This window comes from Chiloscyllium punctatum, chromosome 36, assembly GCF_047496795.1.
Source record: "Chiloscyllium punctatum isolate Juve2018m chromosome 36, sChiPun1.3, whole genome shotgun sequence".
NCBI lineage: Eukaryota > Metazoa > Chordata > Chondrichthyes > Orectolobiformes > Hemiscylliidae > Chiloscyllium > Chiloscyllium punctatum.
The window spans coordinates 74,149,594-74,167,323 of NC_092774.1; the positions used below are offsets into that span (position 1 = coordinate 74,149,594).

General features: G+C 47.4%; 1 protein-coding gene across 1 annotated transcript in view; it reads left to right on the top strand.

Annotated features, from left to right (window-relative positions):
* Positions 1–4,423: 4,423 nt before the first annotated feature.
* Positions 4,424–17,730, top strand: part of LOC140461055 (uncharacterized) — a 52,029-nt gene continuing 38,722 nt past the window's right edge. Inside the window, exons 1-3 of the mRNA XM_072555838.1 lie at positions 4,424–4,696; positions 9,499–10,674; positions 16,253–17,231. Coding sequence (XP_072411939.1) covers positions 9,906–10,674; positions 16,253–17,231 — 1,748 coding nt within the window. The 5' untranslated portion in view covers positions 4,424–4,696; positions 9,499–9,905. The remainder of the gene's footprint in view (positions 4,697–9,498; positions 10,675–16,252; positions 17,232–17,730) is intronic.

Here is a 17,730-nt window from a genome sequence, read left to right on the forward strand (position 1 = left end):
TTTCAACACTGAGTGTCCAGTGTCTGCAGTCCTCACTTTGATGTCAATGTCTGACAGTCACTCAGTCCATTGGGAACACAACAATTTTCGACTGTGATTGTGTGAAAAGGAGCAAAGCTTTTTGGTTCCTGCTTCTATATGTTTTCAGAATCAGTGGGACTGGATGAGAGACCGTGTGGTTGCAGTGCACTGTGTGTGGAGCCAGAAATAGTTATATGACCTGGAAAGAGGAATTCAAGGCAAGGAGGGGCTCTACACATGTTTGTGCGCAGCTGAAGTTTTGGCCATGGAGAAACCTGAGGGATCCTTTCCCGTAGAGAAACCATGTAAGTGTGGTGACTGTGGGAAAAGTATCCATTTCCCGTCTGCCCTGGAGACTCATTGGCGCACTCACACCGGGGAGAGGCCGTTCCCCTGCACAGAGTGCGGTAAGGCCTTCAGCACTTCCTCTGACCTGCTGAAGCACCAACGGGTCCACACAGGGGAGAGACCCTTCAGTTGTCCCAAATGCGGGAAGAGCTTTACCCAGGCCTCCAGTCTGCTGACCCACCAGCAGGTCCACACCGGGGAAAGGCCGTTCCTTTGCACCGAATGCGGGAAAGCCTTCAGCAATTCCTCCGACAGGCTAAAGCACCAGCGGGTCCACACGGGGGAGAAGCCCTTCAGCTGCCCCGAGTGTGGGAAGGGCTTTACCCACGCCTCCACCTTGCTGACCCACCAGCGGGTCCACACCAGGGAGAAGCCCTTCACCTGCCCCGAGTGCAGGAAAGCCTTCAGCAATTCCTCCGACAGACTGAAGCACCAGCGGGTCCACACAGGGGAGAGACCCTTCAGCTGCCCTGAGTGTGGGAAGGGCTTTGCACAGGCCTCCACCCTGCTGGCCCACCAGCGGGTCCACACTGGGGAGTGGCCGTTCACCTGCTCTCAGTGTGGGAAGGGATTCACCCGCTCTTCCCACCTGCAGAGGCACCAGCAAGTTCACATGCCATGGCAGGGGGATTGAAGGAGCAATGGCAGAGTCCCATTATTGACTGGACCCCTGGGTTTGAATCCCGCCGTGGCAGATGGCGGAATTGGATTTCGGTCAGAAGTCTGGTGTTCGGAATCTAACGATGAAACCATTTTTGGGGGCGGGGGCATGAGAACCCCCATCTGATTCACTCATGTCCTTTTTTAGGAAAGGAAACTGCCGTGTGGGAAAGGGTTCATTCAGTCGTCCCATCCTTTACCCGGGCTGGCCTACATGTGACTCCAGACCCACAGCTGTGTGGTTGACACCCCCACCTGCGGAAATGAACAGGGAGAAACTTACTTGGATACAGGGTCTGGGTTGAAATTGTTGAGTGAGGCAATACTTCCTATGGGTTAAGGCTGTACCAAGGATCCAATTCCAAAGGGATAACTTGGTGCTGACTAATAGTAAAGAAAGTTGGGGGTGGGGGGACTGTGTACTCTTTGACCTTGAGCTGTTTTTTTTTAGAAAGCTACTTTTTCTACGCCTTTTTGCTGGGGGGGATCTGAAGCTGTAATAAAGTTGGGTCTTGATAAAGGTTACCTGAACTTACTGCTGGGCTCAGACTTTCATTGAAAGCTTTGAGCTCCAAGAGGTTTTTGTTTTAAAGCTGCTCATTTCTTTCAGCTTCCTGCACTAAGTTTCCAATGTTATGTATCAGATGGAGCAGTGAATGAGTAGCTAGTATCGTTAGGAATTGTAAATTTTCCATGAGTGCAGGTCCTGCATCATTCCCTCAGCATTGTAAAGTTTCCTGGCAGCACCGGGAGGTGGGGGCTGCCTTCACTCGAAATGATATGGAGGAGCCAGAGATGGACTGGGTTGGATCAAGTTCAAAAATCACACATCAGCTTATCGTGGTTTATTTGGAACCACTAGCTTTCGGAGCGCTGCTCCTTCATCAGGAAGCTGTGGAGCAGGATCATAAGACAGAATTTATAGCAAAAGATCACAGTACAGTGCAACTGATCGGATATATTGAACAAACCTAGATTGTTGTGAAGTCTTTTGTCTTTTAGAATAGGTTGCAAGTTTTAGTTCATTAATGTGTAAATCCCAGAAAGTCTTTGAAGTCAGATTCTCGAGATGACTTAAGGTTTTATATAAATAGGTTTCATCTCAGTTCAGACAACAATGAAATGTGTGAGGTTTGAGTCTGTCTGTATCCCAATCTTGAATCAGACTGGTTCTATTTCCAAAGTAGGAATTTACAAATATTACATGTATCAACTGCCTGCAGGTTGTGTGCTTTTTGATCAAAATTGAATGTATCTGCAAATGCAAATTCACCCCATAGACCTGTGTGTGCATGCATGAGAGAGTGTGTGTGCATGAGAGCGCGTGTGTCTGTTTGCGTAGGTGCTAATGTCTCCTCTGAAACGGTGAGGTGCTTCCATTGTCCTGTTCTGGGAGCAATGCTCTTGCTGGTGCCTCTCTGTCTGACCTGTCCTTTGTGTGGCTTTGGTATTGCTGGGTTGTGAAACTGCCCTCAGGGCTTTGGGATAGCTGTGGTATTCTGTCATTGTTAGTGGGTACTTGAGGTGTACAGGTATTCCCTTGTCTGCAAGTGCTGTCGAGTTTCACTTGTCAGCCTGCTTGGTCCCTGCTAAGGCATTCTGGGTGTTTTGGTACAGTTTGGCCAATTTTGCTTTTGTGGGCCTATTGTGGGTTGCCAGGGTGGCAGATCTTTTCCCACATATAATTACCAGGAATACTTGGAATCGTGAGAAGGATTTAAGTGAATCCTCCAGAGATGTTGTATCCCTTGGACTATTCCCAGCAAGTGAATGAACTATCAAGACTCTTGTAAAGATTCGTGGGAACTCTTGCAGGGATTTAAAGAAAACTAGATTTACAATTTAAGGCCATACATCCCATTCTGCTAAGTTACACCAGTTAATTGGTAATTTTTATTTGTTTAAAAATGTGAAATCTTAATGAAGAGTTTTTCCAGTTAATCACTGGGTATTCAAATTTCTCTTCAGAATTAAAGATCATAACAAAACTGGGTGCCTTTGTGGGATGTTGAATCTGTAGTATGTGCTTGGTAAAATTTGGATGAACAATATTTCAAAGTGAATTTTATCGTGTTAAGTACTAAGACTTTCTGGAGAGGAAAGATTTGCCCTTGTGTGTTTTGCAACACTTAATCAAGGTCAGTTCAATAGAATACGCAGACAAGTTGATACTAGAGTTGAGAGCTATGGCAAAATATCAGAAGTAATGCAGGCAGTAGCACGGCAATTTAGGGTTAAAAAGTTAGCTAAAGAAATTATAAAAAAAGGGTGGAAAGTTTTGTCAGCTTTTCTTAAAAATAGTTAACAAAATAAGTGTTGGTTCTGCAGATAATGAGTCTGGGGATTTAGTAACGGACGATAAAGAGATGGCAGATGAATTGAAAAGAGTTTGAATCTGACTCCACTTGAGAGGATACAAGTAACACCCTAGAACTAGCTGTAAATCAGGAATTGAAAGGGAGGGAGGAACTGAAGAAAATTACAATCCCCAGGGAACTAGTACGGAGTAAACTGTTGGAACTCCGAGCTGATAAGTCCCGGGTATTTGAAGGAATTCATCCTAGACTCTTAAAGAGAAATTAGGGCGTGAAATAAGACCATAAGACGTAGGAGTGGAAGTAAGGCCATTCGGCCTATCGAGTCCACTCCGCCATTCAATCATGGCTAATAGGCATTTCAACTCCACTTCCCCACATTCTCCCCGTAAGAGTTAATGTATTGGTTTTAATTTTCCAAACCTCATTAGTTTCAGGGGTGGTTTTATTTTAGATTGGACAAATCCTTTCTTCAAAAAGGGAGACCATTTAACTTAACATATGTAATGGGGAAAATGTTCAAAGCTATTATCAAAGATATTATGACAGAGCACTTGTATAAGTTCAAGGTAATCAGGCAGCGTGAATGTGTTTTTGTCGATGGGCAATAATGTTGTAATAACTTTTTGAAGAACGGCCTGTCCGCACTGCGACTGAGCTGATGAATCTCCAGTGCCCCCAGGGAATGGAATCCCTTCCCTCAGTCCCCACATTTCCCCAAATTCTCCGCAGGTCTGGTGTCCTTTTGGTTCTGTGATTCCGATGAACAATTTGAAACTGGGATCACACTCAGGAAACGTGTACAGTCACTCCCTCCTGCGAATAGTGTAATGTTTCTTCAGTCTGTGTAACTGGTTAAAGCGCAGCCCAAAGTCAGCTCACGGGGAGACTCTATCAACAAGGGGAAAAGACATACAAAAGTTGAGCAGCGAGACAAAATGCAAAAACAATCAAATGTCGAACCACGGAGAAAAAATATTGTGGCTCTACCCCTTTTTTTCCTATTGGCATTTGGACACTTAAAATCTGTTAGTAACACCAGTATCCCGATAGAGCATACAGCGCATGTTTGCCGGTGTCAGCAACGTCGTACGCATGCTCGCCGGGTGTCAGCAAAATACTGGGCATGCTCATCGCAGTTCGCACAAAATGGCGCGCGATCTTCGTTTGAGTGACCAATAGGGAGTACTGGAGGACCGGAAGGAGACTGGTCCTCCTGCTAATCAGAGACACCCCATTGTCTGAATGCGGAAGTTGGACCAGGAGTTTCTGAAGATGCTGCTGCTCCAGTTTCTCTGAATGAAGATTGAGCTTCACCCCAGACTGCAATCTCCTTCCTCTGTCCAACATCTGTGAGTACCGCACTCTCTTTTCTCACCACCTTTTCCATTTTTTTTTCATTCTGGGGTTCAGTTGTTGACTTGCAGCAATGAAAGGAAAGGGAGTGAATCGGGGTGGGGACAGACTCTGGAAACGTTGCTCTACGTCTGTGTCGCAATTGGCAAAATAGACAGGCAGGAGGCTGGAAGAACAGAAGAAGCCAGGTAGCATCAGGAGGTGGAGAAGTCGACGTTTCAGGTGTAACCCTTCTTCAGGATTGGGGATGGGTGCAGATAAAGGGTGTCCTGGGGGCAGGGTGGTGAAGTGGGGACACGTGAAAGGTCTGACCTGGTTGGTGAATGGGAGAAATAAATCTGGTTAGTGACAAGGAGGAGTGGAAATGAGGGGGAGGGGCTGAGAAGGGAGTCGTTGTTGGGGGGGAGGAAGAGATGGGAAGTGAGGTTATTTGAGACTGGAGAACTTAATGTTGAGTCCGCTGGGCTATAGGCTGCCCAGGCGGAAGATGAGGTGTTGTTCCTCCAATTTGCTGTTTGGTTCATTGTGGCAATGGAGAAGGCCTAAGGTAGTCTTTTCAGAAAGGGAGTGGGAAGGGGAATTAAAGTGGGTAGTGACTGTGGACCTGCCTGCAATGCTCAGCAAACCGTTCCCAAGTGTATGCTCAGTCTCCCCAATGTAGAGAAGACCACAATTGGAAACATGAGAAAAAGAGTACAACAATGTGAAGTTGTGAAAAAGAGCAGAAAGGAAGTGTATTATTTAAATGGTGATATACTGAGATGTGGAGAATGTGAGATCTGCAGATACGAGTGATTAGAGTCAGTAAGTGTGGTGCTGGAAAAGCACAGCAGGTCAGACAGCATCTGAGGGGCAGGACAGTTGATGTTTCAGGCAAAAGGGAATAGGGAATGATATGTGGATGTAGAACGGGGGTTCAGTGTCTTTCTACACCAGTCACTGCCAGTTGACAGACAGTTGCAGCAAGCAATCAGCAAAGCAAGTGGTATATTAACAAGAGGAATTGAGTTCAGAATTGTGGATGTCTTCCTGCAGTTAGGGGTCATTGAATATATTCAAGGCTGAGTTCATCTGAGTTTTGAGCAACAATAAAGTGGATGTTTATGGGAGAAAGCAAGAAAATCTTTTTAAGACAAGTACAGAACAGTTAGAGTCATACAGCAAAGAAACAGACCATTCAATCCAACTAGTCCACGTTGAATATATTCACAAACTAATCTAGTCCCACCTGCCAGTGTTTGGCCCATATCCCTCCGAACCTTTCCTATTCATGTAATTAACCAAATGTCTTTTGAAAGTAACGTCACTTCCTCTGGACATTCATTCCACACATGAACTACCGTATTTTAAAAAAAGCTGCCTCAAGTCTTTTCAAAACCTTTCTCCTCTCTCCTTTCAAAATTTGTTGCCTAATCCTGAAACCCCCACCTGAGGGAAATGACACCTGCCATTCACCTCATATATACTTCTCATGATTTTATAAACCTCCTATAAGGTCACTTCTCAACCTCCTGTGCTCCAGTGAAGAAAGTCCCAGCCTATCCACCGAGATGTAGGAAGATTCATATCCAGTTATGGTCTGTTCAATGCTGATTCAGGCTCCAAAGACCAAATGGCCAACTCCTGCTCCCAATTCTCACGCTCTGTGTCCAAAGTTAAAAATCAACAACACAGGATTATGGTCCAACAGGTTTATTTGGAATCACTAGCTTTCAGACTGCTGCTCCTTCATCAGGTGGTTGTGAAGAATAAGGTTGTAAGACATTGAATTTATAGCAAAAGTTTACAGTGGGATGTAACTGAAATTATATATTGAAAAAGACCTGGGTTATTGTTAACTCTCTCCTCTTTTAGAATAACCATGTTGGTTTCAGTTCTTTCATATGTAAATAGCAAAACCATTTTTAAACGTTACATTCCCAATTGGTGTCATGTCGTCTCAGATAACGTATTGAAGGTGTGAGTTTCCCTGTGTGAGGCTGTCTGTACCACAATGGTTAGACTGATTCTAATCTTAAAAAATGGATTAACAGACTCTTACTTGGATTCATGCAGTTTGTGTCCAGGACAGCAAGAGACCATCAGATATAGGAGCAGCAATTAGGCCATTCAGCCCATTGAGTTTGCTCATACCATTCAATCGTGGCTGTTAAGTTTCTTATCCACGTTCTCCTGCTTTTTCCCCGTAACCCTCGATCCCCTTGATACTCAAGAACCTATCTATCTCAGTCTTAAATATCCTCAGTGACCTGGCCTCCACAGCTTTCTGTGGCAGTTAATTCCATAGATTCATTACTCTCTGGCTGAAGATGTTTCTCCTTATCTCCAACGTAAAGGGTCTTCCCTTTACTCTCAGACTGTGCCTCGAGCCCTAGTCTCTCCTCCTAATGGATAGATCTTCCCAACGTCCACTCTGTCCAGGTCGTTCAGTATTCTCTATGTTTCAATTAGATCTCCCCTGAGTGTGGGCCTGTTAAACAGCATGAACCAGACCCTTCACGATGAGATACAGCAGGGATTAGGTTCTACAAAGTGAGAAGAGAGGGAGAGTGTGTGGGATGGAGATTTTCAGCTTCTAGAGAGTAAGAGAGGAAGCAGAATTCACTAGAAATTAGAATTGATCGGATGGACCAATGGGCCAAGGAGTGGCAGATGGAGTTTAATTTAGAGAAATGTGAGGTTTTGCATTTTGGTCAAGCAATGCAGGCAGGACTGGTACAGTGAAGGGGAGTGTTGCAGAACAAAGTGACCTTGGAGTGCAGGTTCATAGCTCCTTGAAAGTGGAGTTGCAGGTAGACAGGATAGTGAAGAATGTGTTTGGTATGCTTTCCTTTATTGGTCAGAGCATTGTGTATAGGCATTGGGAGATCATGTTGTGGCTGTCCATTGGTAAGGCGACTTTTGGAATAGTGCGTCCAGTTCTGGTCTCCCTGCTTTCGGAAAGAACTTCTGAAACTTTGAGAGGGATCGGAAAAGATTTGCGAGGATGTTGCTAAACTTGGAGGGTTTGAACTACAGGGAAAGGCTGAGTAGATCCAGGATATTTTCCCTGGAGCATCGGAAGCTGAGGGGCAGCCTTATAGAGGTTTATAACGGGCATGGATAGGGTGAATATCCAAGGTCTTTTCCCCAAGGTAGGAGAGTCCAAAACTACAGGGCATATGTTTGAGGTGAGAGGGGAATGATTTAAAAGGGCCCTGAGGGGCAACTTTTTCACGCAGAGGGTTGTGGATGTATGGAATGAGCTGCCAGAGGAAGTGGTGAGGCTGGTACAATTATATTTAAAATGCCTCTGGCTGGGTACATGAATAGGAATGGTTTAGAACCATAAGAGCCACATGCTGGCAAATGGGACTAGATTAATTTCGGATATCTGTTTGGCACAGACGAGTTTGACCAAAGGGTCTGTTTCCGTGCTGTATGACTAATTGTCTTCGGTGAAAGCACAAGTGTGGTTGTGAAGACTGGAGGCTGGGAGCAGAAGAAGTTACAATGAAATATTTGATTTATGAGAGAGCAACTGAGTGAGTGTGGACATTTGGGATTTTGGTGGAAAGTGGGAATTCATTGCACTGTGGGGATCAAGCCCTCACTATCCAGTCATTTCAGCTGGTGGATGAGACTCGGCACTTCATGCAGGCAGTCAATCCAGATAATATTTTATAAATTCCTGCTTTGGAAATAGAAACAGTCTGAGTCAAGACTGAGATACAGGCAAACTCTGACCTCATACCTTTAATGCATTGTCTGAGCTGAGATGCCACCTTTTGTTGTAAAGCCTTATGTTATCTTGAGAGGGTGCCTTACAGGAAGTTCTGGGATTTCCATATTAATGATACCTGCAATCCATTCTAAAAGATGAAAGACTGAACAATCCAGATTTGTTCAATATATCATTTCAGTGGCAGGCCACAAATGTCTTTCCATAAATTCTGTGCCTTATGGTCTTATTCTCCACAACCACCTGATGAAGGAGCAGTGCTCCGAACGATTGTTCTTCCAAATAAACCTGTTGGACTATAACCCGCGTTTGTGTGATTTTTAACTGTGCCCAGGTTAGGGTGGATTGATCACGCTAAATTATGCATAGTGCCCAGGGATGTGCAGGTGAGGGTGGATTGGCCGTGCTAAAGTACCCATCATGCCCAAGGAGGTGCAGGTTTGTGTGGGTTAGCCGTGCTAACTTACACATAGTGTCCAGGGATGTGCAAGGTAGGGTGGATTGGCCAAGGGATATGGGCCAAGTGCTGGCAAATGGGACTAAATTGATTTACAATATCTGGTCAGCATAGACGATTTGGACCAAAAGATCTGTTACTGTGTGGTATATCTTAATGACTCTGGCTTTCTACTAACGTTTGCCACGTCTCTTCTGTTCAGTTTCTCTCTAGTGTCTGTGTTAATACCTTGATGTATCTGGTTATTCCTCAAGATGCATTCCCGATTCATCCTGAATTGACACATTTTGTTTTGCTTCCCAAAATCAGACCTGCTCACTCTCAGCAGCATCCCACTGTTGTGAAAGATATTAACTTTCAGGTGGAGTTATCCAATATATATTTCTTGACATTTTTGCTGTTCTGATCTTGAATCAGCACCTTCAGGAGAATTACTTAAAGCGGAGTGAGAACAGAGGAGGGGGAGGGGAGAGAGAGAGAGAGAGAAAGAAAGAGAGAAGGATGTTGCTTTCAATTTTGTGGAATAACAAAAGAAAAGAATGCTCTCAGAAAGTAGAATAGCTTGTTCTGAATTTCTACCCTGCACTGACAGTGTTGACTTTTGTAATGTCTTTTTCTAGAGTATTTGAAGATCCGAAGGCAGAAGTTTCAAAATGAACAAATGAAGGCCTTTTGCCCGAAATGTTGACTCTCCTGCTCCTTGGATGCTGCCTGACCTGTTGTGCTTTTCCAGCGCCGCACTTTTCAACACTGACTCTCCCGCGTCTGCGGTCCTCACTTTCACATCAATACCTGACAATCACTCAATCGATTGGGACAGCCACAATTTTTGATTACAATTCTGTGAGAAGGAGCAAAGCTTTTTGGTTCCTATTTCAGTACATTTTCATTATCAGTGGGACTGGATGAGAGACCCTACTGTTGCTGCGCACTGAGTGTGGAGCCTGAAACTGTTATACGGCCTGGAAAGAGGAATTCACAGCAGTGAGGGGCAGGACACGCATTTGCTTGTGGCTGAAGTTTAAACATGGTGAAACCGTGGAAGTGTGGTAACTGTGGGAAAGGCTTCCGTACTCCGTCTGACCTGGAGATTCATCGGCGCATCCACACCGGGGAGAGGCCGTTCTCCTGTCCCAAGTGCGGGAAGGGCTTTACCCAGGTCTCTGCCCTGCTTAGGCACCAGCGGATCCACACGGGGGAGAGGCCTTTCACCTGCCCTGAGTGTGGGAAGGCCTTCAGCGATTCATCCTCCCTACTGACCCACCGGCGTGTCCATACGGGAGAGAGGCCCTTCAGCTGTCCCGAGTGCGGGAAGGCCTTCAGCGATTCCTCCACCCTGCTGAGGCACCAGCGGGTCCACACGGGGGAGACTCCCTTCAGCTGCCCCGAGTGCGGGAAGGCCTTCAGCCGTTCCTCCAATTTGCTGACCCACCAGCAGGTCCACACAGGGGAGAGGCCCTTCAGCTGTCCTGATTGCGGGAAGGCCTTCAGCTATTCCTACTCCCTGCTGAGGCACCAGCGGGTCCACACGGGGGAGAAGCCCTTCAGCTGCCCTGAGTGTGGGAAGTCCTTCAGCTATTCCTCCTCCCTGCTGACCCACCGGCGGGTCCACACGGGGGAGAAGCCCTTCTGCTGTCCCGAGTGCGGGAAGGCCTTCAGCGATTCCTCCTCCCTGCTGACCCACCGGCGAGTCCACACGGGAGAGAAGCCCTTCAGCTGCCCTGAGTGTGGGAAGGCTTTCACCCGCTCCTCCCACCTCCGGTGCCACCAGCGATTTCACGTGCCATCGCAGGGGGACTGACAAAGCGACTGCCGAGTGCCGTTATCGACTGGACTCTCAACCCAGTTCTGGGATCTGTTGGGTTTGAATACCACCGCGGCAGATGGTGGAATTAGAATACGGTCAGAATCTAAAGATGAAACCATTTTCTGTTGCGGGGGGAGGGGAGGGGAGGGGAGAGAAAACCCCAATCTGATTCACTCACGCCCGTTCTAGGGAAGGAAACTGCCGTTGTGGGAAAGGATTCACTCAGTAGTCCCAGCTGCATCCTTTACCCGTTCTGGCCTACACGTGACTCCAGACTCACAGCAGTCTGTTTCACTTCCCACTCCCCCCGTTCCCAGCCCCACACGTTAAGGCTGTACCAAGGATCCAATTACAAAGGGACAACTCTTTGCTGACCGATAGTAAAGAAAGTGAGGTGAGGTGAGGTGGGGTGGGGGGAGGGGGAGTGTGTGCGCTTTGACCTTGAGCTGTTTAAAAAGCAGCTACTTTCTCTCCATCTTTTTGCTGGGGGAGATCTGAAGCTGTAACAAAGTTGGGTCACAATAAAGATTACCTGAACTTACTGCTGGGCTCAGACTCATTGAAAGCTTTGAGCTTCAGATTTTTTTTTTGTTTTAAAGCTGCTCATTTCTTCCAGCCTCCTGCACTAAGTTTCTAATGTCGTGTATCAGATGGAGCAGTGAATGAGTAGCTAGTATCGTTAGAAATTGTAAATTTTTAAGGAGTACAGGTACTGCATCGTTTCATCAACATTGTAAAGGTTACTGGCAGTGCTGGGAGGTGTGGGCTGTGTTCGCTCGAAACTCTTATCTTTAAAATTGAGAATAGCTAAAATGATATATTCAGAAACATCCTTGAAGTCTAAACGCATTTCAATTTTTTAAAAGAGCTGCTGAAATCTTTCTGAAAATTGCACTGGAATATGTGCAGTTAGGCCACAGCTCAGGTCAGGCTGTAAGGGTGAATGACCTATTCCTCATTTTGTGAAATTGGTTTCAACTATGTAGACATAGTCATAGAGTTGTAGAGCTGGAAACAAACCCTTCAGTCCATATCTTAAATGAATCCAGTGACCCATTTGCCAGCATTTGGCCTATGTTCATTTGTACCCTTCCTATTCATATCCCCATCCAGCTGCCTTTTAAATGTTGCAATTGTACCAGCCTCCACCACTTCCTTCCATACACGCACCACCCTCTGCGTGAAAATGTTGCCCCTCAGGTTTTCTAATCATAAAAAAATGGAGTGAGTTTGTGGTGGTCTTTAAAAAAAAGTGGGTGGCATGGTGGCACAGTGGTTAGCACTACTGCCTCACAGTGCCTGAGACCCGGGTTCAATTCCCGCCTCAGGCGACTCGCTGTGTGGAGTTTGCACATTCTCCCCGTGTCTGCGTGGGTTTGCTCCGGTTTCTTCCCACAGTCCAAAAATGTGCAGGTTAGGTGAATTGGCTGTGCGAAATTGCCTATAGTGTTAGGTGAAGGGGTAAATGTAGGAGAATGGGTCTGGGTGGGTTACGCTTCGGCGGGTCGGTGTGGACTTGTTGGGCCGAAGGGCCTGTTTCCACACTAAGTAATCTAATCTTTCCCCACTCACCTTCAACCTATGCCCCTTTCGTACTGGACCTTTGGGAAAGACCTTGGGTATTCACTCTATCCATGCCCCTTACAAGAGTCTATAATTTTAAGGAGGGGAAAATGAGGACTGCGGATGCGAGACATCATTTTCCACCCCCCCCCACCCCACTTTATCCCAGTCCCGTGACTTCAACTCAGTACGCCCTCTTGACCTTTTCCATCAACTTTTCAATCTATCAGCTCCACCCACTTCTCCAACCTATCCATCGCCAAACCATTATTTCCTGATGCCTGGAGGAGGAACACCTCATTCTGCCTTGCGACCCTGCAACCACACAGGACAAATGTGGATTTCAACAATTTCCTCACCTCCCCCCACTTTATTCCAGTCCCAAGCCTCCAACTTGGCGCTGCCCCTTCTGACCTGTCCATCATATTTTCCTATCTATCTGCACCATAACCCCCTCTGACCTATCATCTTGCCACCCCACCTCTCACACACTCACACACACCTACCTACCTTCATCTACCTATGGCATTGACAGCTACCTTCTCCCCCAATCTCACCCTCTTCCCATTTATCTCTCAGCACCCCCAGCCCACAAGCCTCATTCCTGATGAAGGGCTTATGCCCAAAATGTCAATTCTCCTGCTCCTTGGCTGCTGCCTGACCTGCTATGGTTTTCCAGCATCACACTCTCGGCATAATTTTAAGGTAATTGGAGGAAGGTTTCTGGGAGATGTCAGCGTAGGTTCTCTACTCAGATAGTGGTGGCTGTGTGAAATGCACTGTCAACAGTGTTAGTAGAGTCAGAAACATTAAGGACTTTTAATTGACTCTTGGATAGGTACATGAAAGTTAGTACAATAAATGGTATGTAGGTCAGTCTGATCTTAGAGTAGGATAAAGGGCCTGTACTGTGCTATGTACCTAAGTAGAGTCAAAAATGTTGTTTTATCAGCAGTACAGTCAGATCCGAGCAAACAAGGACATGCAGGTCATACTGCGCTTAGACAGAGTGAAGCATACAGAGTTACAGCTGCACAGGAGGTGCGCAGAAGCAACATTCGATTTCGCATTGGAGAGCTCCATTCAGCAGTCTAATAATAGCAGGGAAGAAGCTATTCTTGAACCTGTTGGTACATGTGTTCAAGCTTCTGTATCTTCTGCCTGACAGAAGATGGTGCAGGAGATCATTCCCAGGGTGGGAGGGGTCTTTGAGGTTGGTAGCCTTTCCATGACAACGAGAATAGGTAACTGGCTGATGGGCAGAAGACAGACAGTCCGAATTGATGGCTTTTTTTTCTGAATGGCAAGATGTAACTAGTCAGGTGCCACAGGGTTGGGTTCTTGGACCTCAACTATTTACAATCTACATTAGGGACTTGGATACACGTATAAAAGGCTCATTTGCCAAATTTGTGGATGACACATAAATAGGCGTGATGGTAAATTGCAATGAGGAAACATGAACCTTTCAAATGGATCGAGATAGGTTAGGAGAGTGGGCCAAAATGTGACAATCAAGAACCTACCTATCTCTCTATTAAATAAACTCAATGAATCTTTCTCATGTCCAGGGAATTTTGAAATATTGTAACTAATGTATCCATAATCTCCACTGCCACTTCCTTTGGTACCCTAAGATGTAGGCCATCAGGCCCAGGGGAGTTGTTTGCCCTCAATCCTAATAGTGTACCTATCGACGTTGATGTGACTTTGACTTGCTCGTTCCAATCCGAATGGTACTGCTGTCCTCCAACGTGAAAACTGAGGAAAAGTATTGATTTAGCAGCTCTGTCATTTCAGTGTTCCCCTTATTAACTCACCTGTTTCACCTTCCAAGGAACCAACATTTACTTTAGCGACTCTGTTCCCTTTGGCACAACAACAGAAGCTTTTGATATTTTATACTCGGCTTCTTTCGTAATTTACCTTCCCTATTTCTATTCATTTTTGAAAACCCCTTTGTTTGTGTCTGGAAGTTTCCCGATGTTTCAGCCTTCCAAAGGTCTGGAGTAACATTCCTGAACAGGCTGAACATTAAAAAGAAAACCACATTCACATTTAAATGAAACCCACCTTTCAGGGGCTGGGGGGGCGGGGAAAACCAACCCCCATTGTCCCCTATTGGTTGGAGGACTCCCCAACCACGCCCCTCTCAATTGGTGACGACATCGTTTGGACCACGCCCCCTGTGTGTTGGCGCATGTGCAGTGTAGGTCCTGATGCCGGACAAAGACAGTGTTACTGAGTGTGGGAGAGGAATGGCGCCGGCGGCTGAAGGAACAAGAACAGGAGCCGCTGGAAAAGCTGAGCAGGTCCGGCAGCTCGTGTCGGGAGAAATGTGAGGACGGGTTTCGGGTCCCGGTGATCCTCCTTCAGAACAGGACCAGGTTTCAGAAACATCCCGGGGAGGTCGCCAGGCCCGAGCGCCAAGACCTGGCTCCTGCCCCCGGGGAGAGGAGACAGTGAGACAGGGTAGGATTGGGAACCGCGGGAGGAGGGAGACTGGGGAGTTTATAAACTCCTAGGGGGAGGCCTGAGGCCTCCAATAGAAGCCCCACAGGCCCCAGTGTTTACTTCACCGGCGAAGGAGCTCTCGGGTTACCCGGGCAACCGGCCGCCATCTTTGTGAGGGTCAGGCGCATGTTGTCCTGGGACGGGGTTGTTGGATTGTTGTATAATATTGATCTCCTCTGTACTTTTAATCTTGAATATTTATAAAATGTACACTGGCTTCAATTTATGAATTCTAAGTACAGAAGCAAAATATAAACATCTCCTTACATGGATCCCAACATGTGCATAGGAGCCAAGACTGCCTCAAGATTTACTGAGGTGCTGAATCAATAGCTCTTTCCCTTTTGATTAATGAAGGTGGTGCCCAGCAGACTCCTGCTCACAGCCTGTTCTGTCAGCCTTTATGGGAGAGATACGACAGCAAAACATCTCTATGACTCTATAATTGCTGAGATTAGCTTTACAACCTTTCTTAAACCAGGCTGCAATGTTTGCAGTTCTCTAGTCTTCTGGCAGCTCCTCCAAGTCCATGGAAGACTGATAAATTATGGCTTCCACAACTTCTGTCATGCCTTCCTTCAAGATTGCTGGATGCATTTCATCAGTGCCTTGTCAAACTTTAAGTACCAAATGCTTATCGAAGACTCCTTTCATGTTAATTTTGAACTCTTGGGAGGTCATGTTGAGGCTGTACAGAACATTGGTTAGGCCACTGTTGGAATATTGCATGCAGTTCTGGTCTCCTTCCATAGAAAAGATGTTGTGAAACTTGAAAGGGTTCAGAAACGATTTACAAGGATTTCGCTAGGGTTGGAGGATTTGAGCTGTAGGGAGAGGCTGAACAGACTGGAACTGTTTTCCCTGGAGCGTTGGAGCCTGAGGGGTAACCTTATAGAGGTTTGCAAATTTATGAGGGGCATGTATAGGAGAAATGGACAAAGTCTTTTCCCCGGGTTTGGGTCTGTTTCCATGCTGTCCATCTCTATGACTCTGTTGGTTGCATCTGTAAGATCCTGCATCAGCACCTTGAGGAGAATTAGAGTGGAGTGAGAACGGGGGGGGGGAGGAGAGGAGAGAGAGTGGGATGGTGCTTTCAATTTTGTGGAATAAGAAAAGAATATTCTGCAGAAAGTAGAATTGCTTGTTCAGAGTTGTTACCCTGCACTGAGTGTAATGACTTTTGTAATCTCTTTTTACAGAGTATTTGAAGATCTGAAGACGGAAATTTCAAAATCGACAGATGAAGACCTTATGCCCGAAGCATTGACTCTTCTGCTCCTCGGATGCTCCCTGACCTACAGTGCTTTTCCAGCATCACACTTTTGAAGTCTTGACACTCCAGCATCTGCAGTCCTCACTTTCACATCAATGTCTGACAGTGACACTGGGACATTGGGACTGCAACGATTTTTGACTGTGATTCTGTGAGAAGGAGCAAAGCGTTTGCTTCCTGCTCAAGTACATTTTCAGAATCAGTGGGACTGGATGAGAGACCCTACGTTGCAGCGCAGTGAGTATGGAGCCTGTAGCAGTTATACGGCCTGGAAAGAGGAATTCACGGCAGGGTGGGGCTGTACCCACGGCTGAAGCTTTGGCCATGGAGAAACTTGAGGAATCCCGTCCCGTGAAGAAACCGTGGAAGTGTGGCGACTGTGGGAAAGGCTTCTGTGCCCCGTCTGCTCTGGAGACTCATCGGCGCAGTCACACCGGTGAGAGGCCCTTCAGCTGCCCCGAGTGCAGGAAGGGCTTTACCCAGGCATCCGCCCTGCTGACCCACCGGCGGGTCCACACGGGGGAGAGGCCTTTCAGCTGCCCCGAGTGTGGGAAGGTCTTCAGCAATTCCTTCGCCCTGCTGAGGCACCAGCGAATCCACAAGGGGGAGAGGCCACTCTCCTGCCCCGAGTGCGGGAAGGCCTTCAGTGATTCCTCTCACCTGCTGACCCATCGGCGAGTCCACACAGGGGAGAGGCCCTTCAGCTGCTCCGAATGCAGGAAGGCCTTTACCCAGGCCTCTGCCCTGCTGATCCACCAGCGGCTCCACACAGGGGAGCGGCCCTTCAGCTGCCCAGAGTGCGGTAAAGGCTTCAGCGATTCCTCCACCCTGCAGACCCACCAGCGGGTCCACACGGGGGAGAGGCCCTTCAGCTGCTGTGAATGTGGGAAGTGCTTTACCCAGGCCTCTGCCCGGCTGAGACACCTGCGGTCCCACACCGGGGAGAGGCCCTTCAGGTGCCCCGAGTGTGGGAAGGGTTTTGCCCGGGCCTCCAACCTCCAGACCCACCAGCGGATCCACACAGGGGAGAGGCCCTTTAGTTGTCCCGAGTGCGGGAAGTGCTTTACCCAGGCCATCACACTTCAGAAACACCAGCAGGTCCACAAAGGGGAGAGGCCCTTCAGTTGCCCCGGGTGCAGTAAGGTGTTCACCTGCTCCTCCCACCTGCGGAGGCACCAGCAAGTTCACGTACCATAGCAGAGGCATTGAAGGAGTGACGGCTGAGTGCCGTTATTGACTGGAGTATTAACCCAGTCCTGGGGCCTCCCGGGTTCGAATCCTGCCGTGGCAGATGGTGAAGTTGGAATTCAGTCAGTAATCTGGAGTTCCAAGTCTAACGATGAAGCCGATTTTGGGGGCGGGGTTGTGGGGGTGGTGTTGGGGTGAGAAAACCCCATCTGATTCACTCACGCCATTTTTCGGGAAGGAAACTGCCGTTGTGGGAAAGGATTCACTCAGTCGTCCCAGCTGCATCCTTTACCCTGTCTGGCCTATGGTTGACTCCACACTGCACCCATGCCCCCCCTCTGTGCCCCCCGCCCCCTTTCTCTCCCCCTCCCACTGGGCCCCTCCCATTCCCTTTTTGCTGGGGGGGAATCTGAAGCTGTAACAAAGTTGGGTCACAATAAAGGGTTACCTGAACTTCCCGCCAGGCTCAGACTCTCATTGATGGCTTTGAGCTTCAAATGGTTTTTG